The sequence below is a fragment of the Piliocolobus tephrosceles genome, chromosome 8 (assembly GCF_002776525.5).
Source record: "Piliocolobus tephrosceles isolate RC106 chromosome 8, ASM277652v3, whole genome shotgun sequence".
NCBI classification, from domain to species: Eukaryota; Metazoa; Chordata; class Mammalia; order Primates; family Cercopithecidae; genus Piliocolobus; species Piliocolobus tephrosceles.
In genome coordinates, this window is record NC_045441.1 from 128330511 (window position 1) to 128351718 (window position 21208).

Below are 21208 nucleotides of genomic sequence, written 5' to 3' on the forward strand. Positions count from 1 at the left end.
TTTTTATAGTCAGGGGTAAACAGGTACAGAGTCATAGGGGATTTTGTGCACATCAGACTTAGGATTGGCTGACATTTGAACAAGGTGATTTGGCTGATTATGATCGGTTCCCGCCATTTCTGGTATTTCGGTCACATTTTGAAACACTGATGACGTTTATCAGGGGCTTGCAGGGTAGGGGTAGGGTAGGGGTAGGGCGGTTACATTTTGAAACACTGATGACGTTTATCAGGGGCTTGCAGGGCAGGGGTAGGGTAGGGGTAGGGCTTGTTTTCCCGGTCGGCTCACCCAGTCTGTTCTGCTTTCTAGATTCCTGGAATTTTTTGCCTAAGTTAGTTCGGGAGTTGTTTTGCAGCCCTGGTCCCTGCTGTCCTGGTCCCTTTCAGTACAAATGGCATACAGGAAAGACAAAGGAACCAGAAAAAGAGAACAAAAAATTAGATTTAGTAAAGGAATGGCTGTTTTGTGTACATGTTGGTGTGTGGAGGGGGGCTGGGGGGAGTTGGAAAGGATAGGAGGAGGTAGTAGTTTTGGGACCTAGCCTATAGATTAAGATCTTTTAAAAATCAGCCTCAAATTCTGGAAGTTTCTATTTTTGGAATATCTGTTCCAAAAATGTCAAATATACAGGTAAATGTCAGGTAAAGAGAGTCTTGTATTAAATTAATCAACAAAAGCTCATTTCAAAGTGCATCATTACCAAAAAAAGAAGTGAATCACCATCAGTGGAAAAGATTTTAAGACATAGGAAACTTAAACAATAGTTTAACATGACTTGGTGGGTGGCAATGCTCTTAAATAAATTAGGGGAGGCAGAGGGAAGGAAAACATTAGAAGACAGGAAATTATTTCAGTTTTAGATATATTAAATCTGAAGTGTCTTTGAGGCTCCCAGCAGAGATAATAGAAGTAGGAAATTAACAGGCTGTCCTTGGAGCTTTAGTATTCATCTGGCTTAGCAATATAGATTTAGTAGTTAACAATGTAGATTTAGAAGTTAACAGTAGTTAGGCCGGGCGCGGTGGCTCAAGCCTGTAATCCCAGCACTTTGGGAGGCCGAGACGGGCGGATCACGAGGTCAGGAGATCGAGACCATCCTGGCTAATATGGTGAAACCCCGTCTCTACTAAAAAAAAATACAAAAAACTAGCTGGGCGAGGTGGCGGGCGCCTGTAGTCCCAGCTACTTGGGAGGCTGAGGCAGGAGAATGGCGTAAACCCGGGGGGCAGAGCTTGCAGTGAGCTGAGATCTGGCCACTGTGCTCCAGCCTGGGCGACAGAGCGAGACTCTGTCTCAAAAAAAAAAAAAAAAAAAGAAGTGAACAGTAGTTAGTGGTGGTAATCGCAATGGTAGTAGCAGTCGTAGTAGTAGTAGCAGCAGCAGCAGCAGCAGCAGCAATAGCAAAGTATGAGAGAGAATAAGATTAACCCGTAAATGGGGTGAGGAACCTCGCGGAACACCAGTGTTTAAGGGCTAGAAAGGGAAACAAGAGTAAATGGAAGAGAGGATGAACACAAGAGAAGGAAAACAATAAGGACAGGCAAAAAAAAAAAAAATGCTTTTCATTACTTGTCCTTGCTCCTATTTAATCAAAAGCCAAGCCAGGAGAGTGTCAAATCTGCAACTGGATAGAAATGCATGAGGACTGAGAAGACAGTAATAGGTAGAGAATAGTGTCAGATTACAAAGCAGATGCAGCGAGTGTCATGTAGACCAGAGTCTTAAAAAATCTGATATTGATGATGAGGAAAAATGTAGTGCTAACTTAAATGGAAAATCAGAGTTTGGGATTGGGGGGGATGGGGTGGAGAGTTCTTCTTTTAGAGTGGGGATAGGGGAGTATATCTGTAGACAGAAGAAAATGAGCCATTGAACAGGCAGATTAAAAATTCAGGAGGATGGGGCATTTTTGATGGAGTTAGGCCCTAGAGGAGATGACAGGGGAATAGGGTTAACGTCAAAGGGAGATAATTACTTGAAAAACAAGTTGGCATTACCTAGTGTCTCAGTGGTCGCATGACCACCCCACTAGTTTGGTGATTTACTAGAAGGACTCATGACTCAATATAAAGCTATACTCATGGCTAAAATTTATTACACTACAGGAACAGCAGGAAAAAGATAGGTGTAGGTCAAGGCTAGAGAAGTCAAATACAGGTTTTTCTTGTCTTCCTTCTGTGGGGATCACACAGTCATGTCTTCATCCAGCATATGTGTGATGTCCTTGCCAAAGAAAAACAAAGAGATTAAGGGGGGAAATGGCAGAATTAAGCCCTAACATGTCAATAATTAAATGTAGATGATCTAAGTATGCCAATTAAAAGACATCTGTTGAGAGAGTGAATAAAAAAAAAACCCAATTATGTGTTCTCAACAAGGAATTCACTTTAAATATATTGATATACATAGGTCAAAATTAAAAGGATCAAAAAAAAAAACCCACCATGAAATAGTTTGGCAGTTTCTTTAATAAACATACTTACCATATGACCTAGCAATTGCATTCCTGTGTATTTATCCCGGATAAACGAAAACCTTTATCCACAGAAATATATAAATGTTAATAACACAAATTTTAATATTTAAATGTTAATAGCAGTTTTATTTGTAATATCCTAAAACTGGAGCCAGTCAAAGTCTTTTGGTAGGTGAATAGTTAAACAGACTGGTTTGGCCTGGAATACTACTCAGTAATAGAAAGGAACTATAATGAGAAGTCTGACTCCATTTCTGGATGTTTGACTGCTGACAGCTTTTTTTTTTTTTTTTTTTTTTTTGCGATGGAATCTCACTCTGTCGCCCAGGCTGGAGTGCAGTGGCCAGATCTCAGCTCACTGCAAGCTCCGCCTCCCGGGTTCACACCATTCTCCTGCCTCAGCCTCCCGAGTGGCTGGGACTACAGGCGCCCGCCACCTCGCCCAGCTAGTTTTTTGTATTTTTTAGTAGATACGGGGTTTCACTGTGTTAGCCAGGATGGTCTCGATCTCCTGACCTCGTGATCCGCCCGTCTCGGCCTCCCAAAGTGATGGGATTACAGGTTTGAGCCACCGCGCCCGGCCTACTGCTGACAGCTTTTAAGCCTCACCCCTACCTCTTCCCCTTGTGCCCCACATCTGGGCAAAATGATAAGAAAACCTACATGCTCCCTTCTTTGGCACCACAGGGTGATTTAAACCACACAAGTCCCTGCCCATGCACAGGAACCTTCACCACAGCCCCACCTCCTAACCACAGTAAACACAAAGGCCAGTCTCCTTTCCGTGCTCTCTCAGGCCTTTTCAGATCTGCTTAATAGGGCTGTTCTACTCTCCCTAGACTTCAACTGTGTAAGAAAATGTTTCATATCCTCTTGCTGTATGTGTGTGGCGTGCTCAGTTTCACTATCCAAACAAAACTTTGGTTAGGAGTCCCTCTTGAATTTGCAGGGTGACCGTAACAGGAGCAAGCTATTGGAACACACCGTAACTTGAATTAACGGGGAATAGCAAGGACATTATACTGAAGGAAAAAAGCCAGTTTCAAAGGGTCCCATACTGTTAGCTTTCATATATGTAACATTCTTGAAATGACAAAATTGGCCAGGCGCGGTGGCTCAGCCTGTAATCCCAGCACTTTGGGAGGCCGTGGGGGGTGGATCACCTGAGGTTGGGAGTTTGAGACCAGCCTGACCAATATGGAGAAACCCCGTTTCTATTAAAAATACAAAATTAGCCAGGCATGGTGGCGCATGCCTGTAATCCCAGCTCCTCGGGAGGCTGAGGCAGGAGAATTGCTTGAACCTGGGAGGCAGAGGTTGCGGTGAGCTGAGATTGTGCCATTGCACTCCAGCCTGGGCAACAAGAGCGCAACTCCATCTTAAAAAAAAAAAAAGAGAGAGAGAAATGACAAAATTATTGAGATAGAGAACAAATTAGTGCTTGTTAGATGTTAGGGATGGTGAGCAGGGAGGGCTGTGCATGTGACTGTAGAAGAGTAACAAGGGAAATCTTTGTGGTGATATAATGGTTCTGCATCTTGGCCAGGTATGGTGGCTTATGGCTGTAATCCCAGTACTTTGGGAGGCCAAGGCAGGAGGATTGCTTGAGGCCAGGAGTTCAAGGCCAGCCTGGGCAACATAGTGAGACATTGTCTCTATAAAACATTTTTTAAAAATAGCTGGTCATGGTGGCTTCCTCGAGAAGCTGAGGCAGGAGAATCACTTGAGCCCAGAAGTTCAAGGTTGCAGTGAGCTGTGATTGCTTTACTGCACTCCATCCTGGATGACAAAGCAAGACCTTGTGTCCAAAAACAAAACAGTAATTCGATATCTTGATAGTCACATGGTTGTGGTTACATGAATCTACACACAGGATGAAATAACAGGACCATCATCAACATACACGGTACCAGTGTCAATTTCCTGGTTTTCATATTGTGATATTTTACGATCCTTATGTAAGCTGTAACATTTGGAGGAAACTAGGTGAAAGGTACACGTGACCTCTGTCTTATCTTTGTCCATGGATCTATAATTATTAATACTTCCAAATAAAAAAATTTTTAAATGAATCAACTACAGCTATATACAGCAATATAGATGAATCTTATAATGTTGAATCATAGGTACAAGACAGAATATTTACAGTATTCGTTCATATAAAGTTCTGAGAAGCAGAACTCAATTATATTGTTTAAAGATGTGTGTACATAAGAGAGAACATAAAGTCAAAGAACTGATAACCATAAAAGTCAGAAGAGTAGTTACCTCTGGGTATGGAAAGGGGGAGTTATGGTCTGGAAGTGACACACAGAGAGCTTTTGTGTTGCTCTCAGTGTCTTGACCTGGGTAGTGTTTAGAGTATTTTCACATTATGATTAGTAAGCTGTACGTGAATGTTTCATATACCATCCTATATGTGTGTTATTTCACAATGAAGACTTTTTTTTTTTTTTTTTTTTTTTTGAGACAGAGTCTCGTTCTGTCGCCCGGGCTGGAGTGCAGTGGCCGCATCTCAGCTCACTGCAAGCTCCGCCTCCCGGGTTTAGGCCATTCTCCTGCCTCAGCCTCCGAGTAGCTGGGACTACAGGCGCCCGCCACCTCGCCCGGCTAGTTTTTTGTATTTTTTAGTAGAGACGGGGTTTCACCGTGTTAGCCAGGATGGTCTCGATCTCCTGACCTCGTGATCCGCCCGTCTTGGCCTCCCAAAGTGCTGGGATTACAGGCTTGAGCCACCGCGCCCAGCCGAAGACTTTTTTTTAAAAGAATACATAAATAGAAGGACAAGCCTTGAACATAATAAAAAAAAATCTTCACGTGAGATTAGGCAGAAAGGAGGAAAGGATGAATGAAGGTGTAAATATAATTTGAATTGAAGAGAGGAAAGTTGTGTTTTCCCTGTGAAGTACAGAATAAGACTAAGCTAAGAAGGCTGTCTTAAGGAAACGGTCAAAGATTTAGAAAAACATCTGTCAGGAATAAAGAAGTTATAAACCATAAAGAGAGTTGCCCAGCGATTTGAAGTCTTAGGTGAAATTGGTAACAGTATGCATTTATGATTGCCAAGTAAGAAAACTCATCTGGCCAGGCGTGGTGGCTCAAGCCTATAATCTCTGCACTTTGGGAAACCAAACTGGGAGGATCACCTGAAGCCAGGAGTTTGAGACCCACCTGGGCAACATAGTGAGAGCCTGTCTTGAAAAAAATTAAACATTAGCTGGGCATGGTGATGTGCACCTGTAGTCTCAGCTGCTTGGAACGCTAATGCAGGAGGATCTCTTGAGCCCAGGAATTTGAGGTCGTAGTGAGCCATGATGGCACCACGGCACTCCAGCCTGGGCAATAGAGCTAGATCCTATCTCTAAAAAAATAATGAATTAAAAAAAATTTTTTAAATAAAAGAAAACTAATCTAAGCAAAATTTAATGGGATTCAACATGTTCTATGAGGCCAAGTATAGTACATTTGGGAAAAATGTCTGTCGAAATGCATTAAACATTTGAAATATTTAATGTTTAGAATAGTAGTCAGTTTACATCTAAGCATTCTGAGAATTTAGGAACAAGACTAGGGAAAGACTGTTCTTGAGTTGAACATGATCAAATTAGCATAAAATGAATGATAGTAGTTATCTGAAAAGAATGTATTGAAGAGGCTTGAAAAATACTCAGTTCAAATCACAATCATCAGAGCTTATCCTCAAGATTAGAATACAGTTAGAAGAAATGGCAAAAGTGCTGATGGTAGCATAACTTGACTCTGTAGAAAAAATGTTATACTGTTGAAAACTGAGTGAACATAAGGTGGTTTAAACTGAACCTATGTACCCAAATTGTATTTTTCCTTCTTATTGTTTTAATTAGGAATTGAAGTTTTTCTAATTTGCTAACTGAAAATGTTATCAGTACCCATGCATTTACTTCATACAGTTCCGTTTCATGTTATCTTTATGTTCAGGTTCTTTCTGTGCAATCTTTTTACTGCAAGTATTACCACATACTTTCTCTTACTCAGATGGGCCAGTTTTACTATTCTGCCAAAGCTTTTGATGTCCTTGAGAGGCTGGATCCCAACCCTGAATATTGGGAAGGCAAAAGGGGTGCCTGTGTGGGCATTTTCCAGATGATCGTAGCTGGGAGAGAACCCAAGTAAGTAAACAGGCAAGAAATACTACCTCTACTCATTTGCTTGTTTGTGCAGGAAAATAATTGTTCTCTTGGATGATATCTTCTGAAAACACACAATTATAATGATGTTTTAGAATGATGAAAAAAAGGTTGATGTTAAATATTTCTATCTGACCATTTTCCTCCAGAAATCTTTCATTTTGTAGAAGCAGATAATTCCAAATCATATATAATAGGATCAGATCATTCTAAGTCATATATACATTGAGTACACTAACAGTCTCCAAATATAAGAGCAGGATGTATATTTGGTTCCAAATGAATAGCCATATTTATAAACAAAGTGTTTTTATTTAACTCTTCTACTCTTTTGGGTTTTTTGTTTGTTTTTTGTTTTTTTGCCTATTGGCTTTTTCTTGTGTCCTTTAGGTCTCAAAGAATTAGGAATGGAGTAGATGTGGTTGATAACTCTTTTGTTTTCTTTCACCTTCTCATTCTAGGAAATACTGAGACATTAGTTTACATAAAATTAAGTGGTTTATACTTTCTTCTTCTGCTTTTTTTTTTTTTTTTTTGAGATAGAGTCTTGCTCTGTTGCCCAGGCTGGAGTGCAATGATGTGATCTCAGCTCACTGCAACCACCGCCTCCTGGGTTCAAGTGATTCTCCTGCCTCAGTCTCCTGAGTAGCTGGGATTACAGGCACATGCCACCACACCTGGCTAATTTTTGTATTTTTAGTAGGGACAGGGTTTCACCATGTTGGCCAGGCTGGTCTCAAACTCCTGACCTCAGGTGATCCTTCCACCTCAGCCTCCCAAAGTTCTGGGCTTACAGGCATGAGCCACCATGCCCAGCATATAGTTTCATTTGAAACAAACGTTAAAACCAACTTGGGCCGGGCGCGGTGGCTCAAGCCTGTAATCCCAGCACTTTGGGAGGCCGAGACGGGTGGATCACGAGGTCAGGAGATCGAGACCATCCTGATCTACACGGTGAAACCCCTTCTCTACTAAAAATACAAAAAACTAGCCGGGCGAGATGGCGGGCGCCTGTAGTCCCAGCTACTCGGGAGGCTGAGGCAGGAGAATGGCGTGAACCCGGGAGGGGGAGCTTGTAGTGAGCCGAGATCGCGCCACCGCACTCCAGCCTGGGCGACAGAGCGAGACTCCATCTCAAAATAAATAAATAAATAAAAATAAAATAAAATAAAATAAAACCAACTTGATTCCATTTTCTAAAAATAACTTCATGGAATGTATTTGTTACTGATATGTGAATAGGAAATGTGATAATTTTGTAAGAAAATAATCTATCAAACATTACTTCCTACCTTATAGTACTTCTAGTTTTTTTTTTTTTTTTTTTTTGGTTGAGATTGAATTTCCCTCTGTTGCCTAAGCTGGAGTGCAGTGGCCAGATCTCAGCTCACTGCAAGCTCCGCCTCCCGGGTTCACGCCATTCTCCTGCCTCAGCCTCCGGAGTAGCTGGGACTACAGGCGCCCGCCACCTCGCCCGGCTAGTTTTTTGTATTTTTTAGTAGAGACGGGGTTTCACCGTGTTAGCCAGGATGGTCTCGATCTCCTGACCTTGTGATCCGCCCGTCTCGGCCTCCCAAAGTGCTGGGATTACAGGCTTGAGCCACCACACCAGCCAGTAGTTCTAGTTCTAAGTAAAAGTTTAAAAGCATTTGGTTAGGTGAAAGAGGTGGTTTGTGGGGAAAAAGAAGTAGAAAATATGAGAAGACTCTTAAGCAAATAGGATCATAGGCAGTCACCTATAGATTTGCTAGGGCAATAGGGAAGTTTTAGCATGCATTACTTAAAATATGTTTTAATTTTAATTAAATTTAAATTACTTCAAACATAAATGCTAGGCTTAGTCCTTAATGTTCCTCTCTTCCATATTTATTCATGTATTATTTTTCTTGAAAAAAAATCCCTTATTCCTTTGGCTTTGTAAAATTTTATGAATTTGACAGTGATGCCTAGTTGATGGTGGTTACCACCTTAAACAAGGGAGAAATCCACGAGTTAGACAAACTAAGTGACTTGCTGCTGTTAGAGCTAGAACTTGAACCCCAACTTCTGGATATACCCTTTCTAGTCATGCAGAATAAAAATAGAAATTAGAATATTTAGATCATCTCAGAAAGGATAAAAAGATTATCAGTATATATATAGGTAGTATGGATAAAAAAAGAACACTTGGATTGGTAAGAAAGATTTCACATAATTTCTGTTTTACTATGACACCATGAAAACAAAGGCTAGTAAGTTTGTAATTGCTTTATAAATACACAATGGAAGAGTCTATTACCAAAAATGCCCCACAAGACATACAGTATGAAGGACAGTTCAGAGTTTATTTTATTTTTTAATTTTCATTCTTCATTGAAACACTTTGTCTTTTCAAATCTTTTCCTCAGAGAGACCCTTCGAGAAGTGCTCCATTTACTGAGAAGCACAGGTAACACCCAAGTAGAATACATGATCCGGATCATGAAGAAATGGGCCAAAGAAAACAGAGTGCCCATCTAAAATAGCTCCAGCATCCTAGGAACCAGCTTCTACTTTGGCATGAAACTGGAAATCGTTTTCACTCCAGTTTAATCTGTGATACAGGACTCTGTTTTATTGACATTTTCCATCCTTGCTCTTTAAGCCTCAAGGTCAGAGACTGACCTGCTGAGACCTAGTCTCCTGGCTGAACAGAGTGCCATAGTCTGTGACCCTGTATGATCCTACTAGCAATAAGACTTTGGACTTATCTGGTGCCTTTCTTCCAAAAATGCTCAGAGTACTTTTATATAATTTACTGACTTTAAGGAAAACAGTATAACTTTTTTTTGTTAGTGTTTTTTGGCATTGTCCCCTGGCTGCAATAACAAACGTCTTTGATGTTCAAGAATCAGCATCATTCTATCATTTAACTTTAAGGCTTCTCTGTACATTATCCCATTTTATTGGGGAATTCCATAAAGGGTTTTATAACTGCACCTCTGAATCTTGGGAGAATAACTAGCTATGTGATTCTAAGAACAGCAGTAAGTTCCTTTGTCAAACTGTCCAGGCATTAATAGGATAGATTTATGGGATTACTCTTTCAGTAATTAAATTGTTGATGATAATAACGTGTTACAGTGTAGTAAGATGAATATTGCAGTGTTTTAAAAGGTGAGTACTGTGAAAAAAATTGCAGTACCTCTAAAAGTATTCAAGAAACAATTTTTATGAATCTCACTAGTCCATTATATTTTGGTATCATAATATTTTAGGTAACAAAGCAGGTTAGGTTTTTGTTCATGTATCTTTCTGAACAAACATCAGTTTTGAAAGTATGGCTGGCCGGGCGCGGTGGCTCAAGCCTGTAATCCCAGCACTTTGGGAGGCTGAGACGGGCAGATCACGAGGTCAGGAGATCGAGACCATCCTGGCTAACATGGTGAAACCCCGTCTCTACTAAAAAATACAAAAATCTAGCCGGGCGAGGTGGCGGGCGCCTGTAGTCCCAGCTACTCCGGAGGCTGAGGCAGGAGAATGGCGTAAACCCGGGAGGCGGAGCTTGCAGTGAGCTGAGATCCGGCCACTGCACTCCAGCCCGGGCAACAGAGTGAGACTCCGTCTCAAAAAAAAAAAAAAAAGAAAGTAGGGCTACAGTGATTATTTATATGCATTATGGGCACTTATTAATGTAACAATAATAAAACATGAATTGTGTAAAGTCCTCTGAGGGAACCTCCTTATGGCTAGGCTGTCTGTCATAAGTCATATTCCAGCCCATGTTTCTGAGCTCTTATAACATAAACCTACTATATAACTGAGCATTCTTAAGCTCACAACCTATTTCCAGAAAACAGACCCATATCTTTCTATGTTTTATACTACCTTTGTTTTTACACCATATAGTTTTTTTCTATTAGTTTAAGGTACCTAGTGTTACAGGTCTAGAAAGTGCAGAGCCATCCCTACTTAGAAGAGAATAGATGGGAAGAGAACAGAAAGAAAGAATTCCTCAAGCACTGAAGTCAGGAAAATCCCCATAGGTACTGTATTAGCTGTTCCACTTATCCCAGCACTCCACTTGTGGATGAAGGAGTTGTATAGAAAGGAGGTGAGAAGATGGCAGGAGTGAAAGCAGCCAAGAAGAGATCAATGACTGAAGATCGCCTTCACCTTCAGGACTGTCACAAGGGGTTATTTCACCTCTACTTGGGAAGATGGCCGGTTTTTCTGTCTTTTATCTTAGACCCATATATAATCAGCTCAGAGCACAAATCAAAACAAACTGGCCTAAATAACTGAATTCTAGGAAGCAAAGCTACATCTTTTTTCATATGCCAAAGCTTCTGTTTCCTCATGTTGTTCTTACTTTTTAAATAATAAATGGCTCTCGGCATCTTAGGAACTACATGGGGTCTCATCTAGGTAGAACCTGCTATAATTTTTAGAATCATTCTTGTAATTCTTACCTCACTTAAAATATTAGGAAACACAGTAATAGAAAAAGACAGGCAGAACTTGTCAGCAGGTTTTCACAGTGAAATTTGTCTTCCAGTGAATTGCTATTATTTTCAAATTGCCTGTAGTCGAAAAGCTTTTTCATTGATGGAGGTTTACTTTCAAATGAGCTTTTGTTGAATTCAACACTCTAGATTCTGTCTGACATTTTCCTGTTTTTTTGGGGGGGGAAAAAGCAGATATTCCAAAAATGGCAGAAATCTGAGTTTTGTAACCTTTTTCATCTATGTTTTTTATCTCCAAAAAACATACATAAAGAAAGGTACCATCTCATTCTGTTATTAAAGATAGCTACTTCTGAAATGTCTTAACAGAGTTTCAAGATTGCAAAGTAGTATTGCACAGCTGGTTTTCTTACATGTGATGATGGAGGAAAGAGGAAGACCCAGACTTAGGCATGTAGTGAAATATGTACAGTTTCTAGCATCAGTGTACTATTTATAGTCTATAGCCTACATTACTTGCAAATGGGAAAAATATTTTATAATTATTTTTGTACCTCAAAATAATTATTATATTCTACTGTATTATTCAAATTAAAGTTTGTTATTTGATTCTTACTATGATATTCTGTTGAGTGTGATGAGGGTGGGACCTAAGTACGTCATGTGCCTTCTACCCTTTTTTTCCTAGCCCTAGAATGAAAGGAGAAAAATAAAGTTTTGGACCCCAATAAGTTACTCTTTAAAAGAGAGGAAAGTACATATTCCCCAAGAAGCTCTTTCCACTAAGAGGCTGGTGGGCCGGGCGCGGTGCCTCAAGCCTGTAATCCCAGCACTTTGGGAGGCCGAGGTGGGTGGATCACGAGGTCAGGAGATCAAGACCATCCTGGCTAACATGGTGAAACCCCATCTCTACTAAAAATACAAAAAACTAGCCGGGCGAGGTGGCGGGCGCCTGTAGTCCCAGCTACTCGGAGGCTGAGGCGGGAGAATGGCGTGAACCTGGGAAGTTGAGCTTGCAGTGAGCCGAGATCGCGCCACTGCACTCCAGCCTGGGTGACACAGCGAGACTCCGTCTCAAAAAAAAAAAAAAAAAAGAGGCTGGTGGTTCCTATTGAATCATACTAGGCTTGGCTCTTTGCTGAATTACAGCCCATTCATGCTGAATTATAACCCATTCATAAGTTATATCACCAGTGCATAGTGTAGTACCTCACATATAGAAAGCTCTCAAATACTTGTTGACTGAATAATTAAACATACAGGCCGGGCGCGGTGGCTCAAGCCTGTAATCCCAGCACTTTGGGAGGCCGAGACGGGTGGATCACGAGGTCAGGAGATCGAGACCATCCTGGCTAACACGGTGAAACCCCGTCTCTACTAAAAATACAAAAAAAAAAAACTAGCCGGGCGAGGTGGCGGGCGCCTGTAGTCCCAGCTACTCGGGAGGCTGAGGCAGGAGAATGGCGTAAACCCAGGAGGCGGAGCTTGCAGTGAGCTGAGATCCGGTCACTGCACTCCAGTCCGGGCGACAGAGCGAGACTCCGCCTCAAAAAAAAAAAAAAAAAAAAAAAAAAAAAAAAAAAAAAACATACAGTAACTGGTAGAGCAAGTGACTTCTGAGGTCTAACTTCATATATTCAGTTCCCATCTAATTATTATGTTATTGTGTGCTAAGCATATGCCAGGTACTTAGGATGCAAAGATAAATAATGCACAGGCCTGGCTCTTAAGAAGCTCTAACAGAAGTATACACAACCGGCCGGGCTCAGTAGCTCAAGCCTGTAATCCCAGCACTTTGGGAGGCCGAGACGGACAGATCACTAGGTCAGGAGATCGAGACCATCCCGGCTAACACGGTGAAACCCCGTCTCTACTAAAAAATACAAAAAACTAGCCGAGCGAGGTGGTGGGCGCCTGTAGTCCCAGCTACTCGGGAGGCTGAGGCAGGAGAATGACGTAAACCCAGGAGGCAGAGCTTGCAGTGAGCTGAGATCCGGCCACTGCATTCCAGCCTGGGTGACAGCCAGACTCCATCTCAAAAAAAAAAAAAAAAAGTATACACAAACACAATAACGTGATTGATGTCATCAGTGGAAATATAGTATTGAGCAATAAGAGAAGGCAATGGAATGTTTGTATCCATGGAATTGAGATGCATCCTGCCTCATTTGGGAGAAGCAATCAGAATGGATCCCAAAGCTCAACAGCTAGCAAGATGCCCACGGCTCTGCCACGTGTGCTACACACATCACATGCATCCAAGTAGATGGAAGCCAAGGGACTGCTTTCCTCCTCTATGGCTTAGCGCACTTTCAGAAAGGTGCTAGCAAACAGGAATGATATCACAATAGTTACATCTTCTTTCTAATGGCAAAAATGAAGTAGTGATTAGTTCCTGTATTAAGAACATCTTTCTCTTAGATGAATAGTCATCTTGTCTCTCTTTTCTTCATCCTATAAAATTCTAGGCTGAGCACAGTGGCTTATGCTTATAATCCCAACACTTTGGGAGGCTGAGGTGGGAGGATCACTTGATGCCAGGAGTTTGAGACCAGCCTGAGGAACATACCAAAACCCTGTCTCTACAAAACAAAAAAAAAATTTTTAATTAGCCAGTTGTAGTGGCACATTCCTGCCATCCAGCTACTTGGGAGGCTGAGAAGGGAGGATCACTTGAGACCAAGAGTTCAAGGTTACAGTATGTACTTTATGATAATGTTCAAAAAGTACTCCTGACTATTAAGATGGTCTCAGAGCAGCAGAGCAAGGGACTTAGTGACATGCCTGTAAACTACCTTAACACGGAGCTTCAGGAATATGAGAAGAATGTAAGATAGCACACAACAAAATGAATGTCATCAGTTGAGTGTGGAGTGTGTAGAGAAGTTTGCACATTTGTTGCCATCAAAACTTTTTCTTTAAATGAAATCTGAATACCAAATACACCTAGGGGCTGATTTGGTGGTTGTGGTGAAGGAGGAAGGAGATGGCCGGTCACGGTGGCTCACGCCTATAATCCCAGCACTTTGGGAGGTGGAGGCAGGCGGATCATGAGTTCAGTAGTTCAAGACCAGCCTGGCCAACATGGTGAAACCCTGTCTCTACTAAAAAATACAGAAATTAGCCAGGCGTGATGGCAGGCACCTATAATCTCAGCTGCTTGGGAGGCTGAGGCACAAGAATCACTTGAACCCAGGAGGTAGAGGTTGCAGTGAGCCGAGATCACACCATTGCACTGTAGCCTGGGCAAAAGAGCAAACCTCCGTCTCAAAAAAAAAAAGAAAAAATAAAAAAGAAGAAGAAGAAAAAGAAAACCCTAGGCTAAGGACATAAATACACAATTCTCAAAAGAAGATATACAAACCACCAACAAACATGAAAAAATGCTCAATATCACTAATGATCAAGGAAATGCAAATCAAAACCACAATGTGATGCCCCCTCACTCCTGCAAGAATGGCCGTAATTTAAAAATCAAAAAATAATAGATGTTAGTGTGGATGCAGTAAAAAGGGAACACTTCTACACTGCTGGTGAGAATGTAAACTAGTCCAACCACTACGGAAAACCATGGAGATCCCTTAAAGAACTAAAAGTACAACTACCATTTGATCCAGCAATCCCACTACTGGGTATCTACCCAGAGGAAAAGAGTCATTGCATGAAAAAGATACTTGCACACGCATGTTTATAGTAGCACAAATCATAATTGCAAAAATGTGGAACCAACCCAAATGCCCATCAATCAATAGGTGAATAAAGAAACTGTGGTATGATAGAATACTACTCCGCCATGAAAAGGAATTAATTAATGGCATTTGGAGCAACCTGGATGGGATTGGAGATGATTATTCTAAGTGAAGTAATTCAGGAATGGAAAACCAAATATCCTATGTTCTCACTCATAAGTGGGGGCTAAGCTATGAGGATGCAAAAGTCCTAAGAATGACACAATAGACTTTGGGGACTCAGGGGAAAGGGTGGGAAGGGGGTGAGGGATAAAAGACCACAAATTGAGTATATACTGTTCAGGAGATGGGTGCACCAAAATCTCACAAATCACAACTAAAGAACTTACTCATGTAACTAAATACCACCTGTTCCTCAAAAACCTATGGAAATAAAAAGAAAAGGTGGCATGTGGTATGGAAGTAGTATATCTTAAGATGAAATTTGAAGTATAAAATTTAACTACCTGTCAGAACTGTTCCCAGGAAAACCTAGAAACAACCCAAATATCCGTTCACAGGAGAATGGATAAATAAACTGTAGTAAAGTCACAAAGGAATATTATATAGAATAAATGAACTATAGCTTCTTGCAACAATATATTCCTTAGAGCAATAACCTTTTATAAGTTAAAGACAGCTAACATATACACTCAGAAGGAAAGCAGAGGAATGATGAACTCTAGTCAGCATGGTGGTTACCAAGTTGGGGAGGAGGGGCTGAGATGGAGAGGAGGCCACATAGATAATCATCAGGATTCATCATACCATATTAGATTGTTATCAGATTCTAGTTTTCATGTAGATGATAAGCCACAGGGGTTTATTCCTTAATAAACTATAAAAAAAAACTATTAAAAAAAACTATAAATAGTTAAAGAGGGCCACTGGTGAGAGAGTGTCATCTTGAGCCAGAGAGTATGACCAACCCAATCCTGTGCAACTGAGGTAAAACAAAACTAAGTTTATAAATATATAACTAGAAGGAAATGCTCCTAAATATAAGAACAATGATTATCTTCAAATGATGGAACTGGGTATTATATATTCTTCTTTCTGTATTCTGTATTTTATGATTTTTCTAGAATCAACACGTTATTTGTATCATCAAAAAAAATTTCTTTGTTTTGTTTTGTTTTTGAGACAGGGTCTCGTTCTGTTGCCCAGGCTGGAGTGCAGTTACACAATCTTGGGTCACTGAAACTTCCACCTCCCAGGCCCAAACGATCCTGCCACCTCGCCTCTGGAGTAGCTGGGACTATGGACATGTGCCACCACACCTAGCTAATTTTTGTTACTTTTTTTGGTAGAGCCATGTTGCCCAGGCTGCAAAAAAAAAAAGAAATCTTTACATCTAGCAAAATAATTTCTTCATATCATCTAATACCTAGTCTTTATTCACATTTTTCCAGTTGTCTCCAAAATGGTTTACTAGAATTAGGATCCAAACTAAGTACAACATTACATTTAGCTATTGTATCCCTTACACTTTTTTTTTAAGTTAGAGATGAGGTCTCGCTATGTTGGCCAGGGTGGTTTTAAACTCCTGGCCACAAGTGATCCTCCCCGTCTCAGCCTCCCAGTGTGCGGGCGTTATAGGTGTGAGCCACTGTACCTGGCCTACACTTTTTTTTTTTTTCCTAAACAGAGTCTCGCACTGTTGCCCAGGCCAGAGGTGCAGTGGTGCAATCTTGGCTCACTGCAACCTCCACCTCCCAGGTTCAAGCAATTCTCCTGCCTCAGCCTCACGAGTAGCTGGGATTACAGGTGCCCACCACCACGCCCAGCTAATTTTTTGTATTTTTAGTGGGGACGAGGTTTCACCATGTTGGCCAGGCTGGTCTCGAACTCCTAACCTTGTGATTTACCTGCTTCAGCCTCCGAAAGTGTTGGGATTATAGGCATGAGGCACCACACCCGGCCCACTTATTTTTTTAATGGCTATACTTTCCCCACTATTCTCCCAAGCCAGTGATTTGTTGGAGAAACTGAGTCATTTGTGTTGTAGAATGCCTCATGTTACAAATTTGGTTGGCTGATACCATGTAGGATTGTTGAACATGTTCCTATGTAACTCAGATTGCCTTTACACTGGTAATTAGATGTAAAGGCTGAGTAGACTCAAGTTCAGTTACTTTATGCTTCTTAGGTGGTGCTAAGGATCTGTCGGCTCCCTCTGATCCCTCCATTGCAAAGCTCGCCTTTGACCTTTCATTTAACTGTTGGAGCAGCCATGATGATCATGCTGAGAGGCCTTCTTTTATTTAGGGTTGCAAAATAGTGAGTTCCTAATTCTGTCATTCGTTATCTGCTTTTTGACTGAAATTCTGTAAAGAAGAACTTTCTCATTGAACTATTTGATTACTCTCAAAATCAGTTTATACAGGGAAGGTGAGAGGAAGAAAAATTATTTTATCAGTGTTCAAAAAAATAAACAAGTGCCCTAGCAACCTTCTATAGTAACCAATAAGGTTTTTTTTTTTTTTTTCAAGTATCATGAAACCATGGAGATTTTTTAAATTTTTATTTATTTATTTTTAATTTTAAAATTGTATTTAAAATTTTTTATCTATTTATTTATTTTGAGACTAGGTTATGAAACTGGCTAATTTTGGTATTTTTGGTAGAGACAGGGTTTCACCATGTTGCCCAGGCTGGTCTGGAACTCCTAGGCTCAAACAATCTGCCTGCTTGCTGGGATTATGAGCCTTGAAACCATGGAGTGTTACATATTTTATATGTATCAATTAATTGCAAACATTATTTATTTTGATGTTTGAGCTGTCCAGCAAGAGTTCCTTTAAATTGGCTCCTGTGAACTGTAAAAAAATGTTTTAAATTGTGCTAAAATACACATAACATAAAAGTTACCATCTTAACCATTATTTGCAACAAATTATTTTTATTGTAAATTGACAATTTATAAATGTGTAAGTTTATGGGTCACAGAGTGATGTCATAATTTTTGGGTACAATGTAGAATAACAAAATCAAGCTAGTTAACATAACCATCACTTCAAATACTTAATATTTTTGTGATGAGAACATTTGAAATTTACTCTTTGCAACTGTGAAATGTATAATACTCTATTATTAGGCCGGGCACAGTAGTTCACACCTGTAATCCCAGCACTTGGGAGGCCGAGGCAGGAGGATCACCTGAGGTCGGGAGTTCGAGACCAGCCTGACCAAAATGGAGAAACCCTGTCTCTACTAAAAAATACAAAATCAGCTGGGCATGATGGTGCATGCCTGTAATCCCAGCTACTTGGGAGGCTGAGGAAGGAGAATCGCTTGAACCCGGGAGTCAGAGGTTGCGGTGAGCCGAGATCGCGCCATTGCATTTTAGCCTGGGCAACAAGAGCGAAACTCCGTCTCAAAAAAAAAAAAAAATACTCTATTATTAACTGTATTCACCATACTGTACAACAGAACTCAAAGTATAAAACGCATCCTTCCTGAGATTTTGTACGTTGACTATCATTTAAATTTTTTTTTTTTTTTTTTTTTTTGGAGACAGGGTTTCGCACTTGTTGCCCAGGCTGGAGTGCAATGGTATGATCTCAGCTCACTGCAGCCTCTGCCCCCTGGGTTCAAGCAATTCTCCTGCCTCGGCCTCCCAAGTAGCTGAGATTACAGGCACCTGCCACCACCTCCGGCTAATTTTTTGTATTTTTAGTAGAGACAGGGTTTCACCATGTTGGCCAGGCTGGTCTCAAACTCCCAACCTCAAATGATCCAACTGCCTTGGCCTCCCAAAGTGCTGGGATTACAGGCGTGAGCCACTGCACCTGGCCTTAAAATTTTTAAATGAGACAAAATATCAATTTCAAAACAGCATAAGAAAAAGTGAGCATAATTATTCATACTCAGCTCATAATAGAGCAAATGGGTGAATAGAATAATAATTCATGCTATTACATGTTTAATGAACTGGCAGCAAGAGAAAAGTGGTCAAAGAAAGGCAGAGGAAACTGGTAACAAGGGGAAAATTGGTCAAAGAAACGCAGGGAGGGCCCGGGAGCAGCACCAGCCCCAGAGTGTGGGCCTGGGACTTGGGCCAGAACTGAGCCCTCCTGCAGGCATTTGGCTGCCCTGGGGGCCCGCTGCCTAAGGAAGGGGACAGGTGGGGCCCAGCACCTTGTGCCACCTCCCGCTCCACACACTGTCCTTTCCCCTCACTTTGCAAAGAGTATTTTTCTGGCGCCTGAACTGGACAGTTGTTTCTAAAACTATTTTGGTATCTGCTCCTGGGCCAGTCCCCAGCCTGTCATGAGTGTATGTGTGTGGGCGTGGATGTGACTGGGAGCACTGCTGGGCACCCACAACTGGGGCCTAGTCAGGTGTGTGTGTTGCAGGAGGTGACAGGCGTCAAGGTGAGTTTCCCTGTAGATTGTACCTTGGGGTTTTTTTCTGCCATTTTGTTAAAATTAGCGCCATTTTAATATTTAAAATACTGATTTTTAATATTGAAAATAAAAGCATTTAATATCTCTTAAAAAAAAAAAAAGAAAGAAAAGAAAGGCAGGGAAACTTTGTCTTGGAAGGATTAGAACCCAGGGGCTCCGTAATCATCTGGCATTCATTGGATGTTGTATCTATGGTTAGAAATGTACATGATAGGAACTCCCGGAATCTTGGAGATTCTTCTTTTAAGGTCCTGGTCAACCGTGGCCACGATGTAACATTTGTGCTGAGTTTCTCTCTGTACTAAGCAGTCATCTGTATAGGTTCCTTTGTGTGTGCATGGTAATCATTCAAACCTTGGATCCGTGGAGATCTCTTAGAGCCACTCAATACTTCTGCCCCAATTTCTCAATTTCAGCCATTACACAATCAGTTATAAAGGGATACACTTGGCCTCCAGACAGTCCATCATTGACTGCACTGAGTCTGGTTTGGCTTTAATGGAAAAGTTGATAAAGTTGGTGTCAACAAGGATGTGGTAAGCTGGCCCAGCTGTGTATTATACTGGAAAAATAAGTAGGAAGGGTGTTGAGGAACTTCTCTTTCCTTTAGTATGTTGCAGTCTTTCTTTTCTTCCTTTTTAGGTTTTAATCGATCCATTTCTTTAAGCCTCTGATGTCTGAGACTAAGCATTGGCTTCATGGTTGCATAATTCCTTGATTTCTTTTGCCTCTGCACACTCACATCACACTCTTGTTTCTTCCAGAATCCCATCTTAGCAATTTTTTTTTTTTTTTTTTTTTTTTTGAGACAGAGTCTCGCTCTGTCGCCCAGGCTGGAGTGCAGTGGCCGGATCTCAGCTCACTGCAAGCTCCGCCTCCCGGGTTTATGCCATTCTCCTGCCTCAGCCTCCCAAGTAGCTGGGACTACAGGCGCCCACCACCTCGCCCGGCTAGCTTTTTGTATTTTTTAGTAGAGACGGGGTTTCACTGTGTTAGCCAGGATGGTCTCGATCTCCTGACCTTGTGATCTGCCCGCCTCGGCCTCCCAAATTTTTTTTTTTTTTTTTTTGAGACCAGAATCTCACTCTGTCACACAGGCTGGAGTGCAGTGGCATGATCTCGGCTTGCTGCAACCTCTGCCTCCTGGGTTCAAGTGATTCTTCTGCCTCAGCCTCCCGAGTAGCTGGGGCTATAGGCGCGCGACACCACACCTGGCTAATGTTTGTATTTTTAGTAGAGACAGGGTTTCACCATATTGGCCAGGCTGGTCTTGAACTCCTGACCTCAGGTGATCCGCCCGCCTTGGATTCTCAAAGTGCTGGGATTACAGGCATGAGCCCGGCCCATCTTAGCCATTTTTAAGTATACAGTTCAGTGGTGTAAAGTACATTCACATTGGGTTTTTTAATATAATGTTTTTATCTGCCCTTCATTTGTGTTTAGCGCATGTTGTAAAACTGCATAAGGCTATCAAGTATCCTGAGGAGTTATAGGCCAGGCACGGTGGCTCACAGCTGTAATTCCCAGCACTTTGGGAAGCCCAGGTAGGAGGACTGCTTGAGCCCAGGAATTTGAGGCTACAATGAGCTATGATGGCACCACTGCACCCTAGCCTGGGTAACAGAGAAAAACCTTGTCTTAAAAAAATAAAGAAGTTAGGCCAGGAGCAGCGGCTCACACCTATAATCCCAGCACTTTGGAAGGCAGAGGCAGGTGGATCATCTGAGGTCAGGAGTTCGAGACCAGCCTGGTCAACATGGCAAAACCTTGTCTCTTGCTAAAAATACAATAATTAGCTGGGGATGGTTGTGGGTGCCTGTAATCTCAGCTACTTGGGAGGCTGAGGCAGGAGAATGGCTTGAACCCAGGAGGCAAAGGTTGCAATGAGCCGAGATTACGCCACTGCACTCCAGCCTGGGTGACAGGAACGCAACTCCATCTCAAAAAAAAAAAAAAAGAAAAGAAAAGAAAAAGAGAAAGTTATAATAAGAAGTAGCTCTTAATG

The 21208-nt window shown here is 41.5% G+C and overlaps 1 protein-coding gene and 1 pseudogene across 1 annotated transcript in view; one reads left to right on the forward strand and one right to left on the reverse strand.

The window, feature by feature from the left end:
• TTC26 (tetratricopeptide repeat domain 26) overlaps nucleotides 1-9508 on the forward strand; it is a 77118-nt gene extending 67610 nt beyond the window's left edge. Inside the window, exons 8-9 of the mRNA XM_026456359.1 lie at nucleotides 6434-6624; nucleotides 9030-9508. Coding sequence (XP_026312144.1) covers nucleotides 6434-6624; nucleotides 9030-9141 — 303 coding nt within the window. The 3' untranslated portion in view covers nucleotides 9142-9508. The remainder of the gene's footprint in view (nucleotides 1-6433; nucleotides 6625-9029) is intronic.
• Nucleotides 9509-19343: 9835 nt separating this feature from the next.
• Nucleotides 19344-19933, reverse strand: LOC111534241 (annotated as a pseudogene).
• Between the last annotated feature and the right edge of the window lie 1275 nt (nucleotides 19934-21208).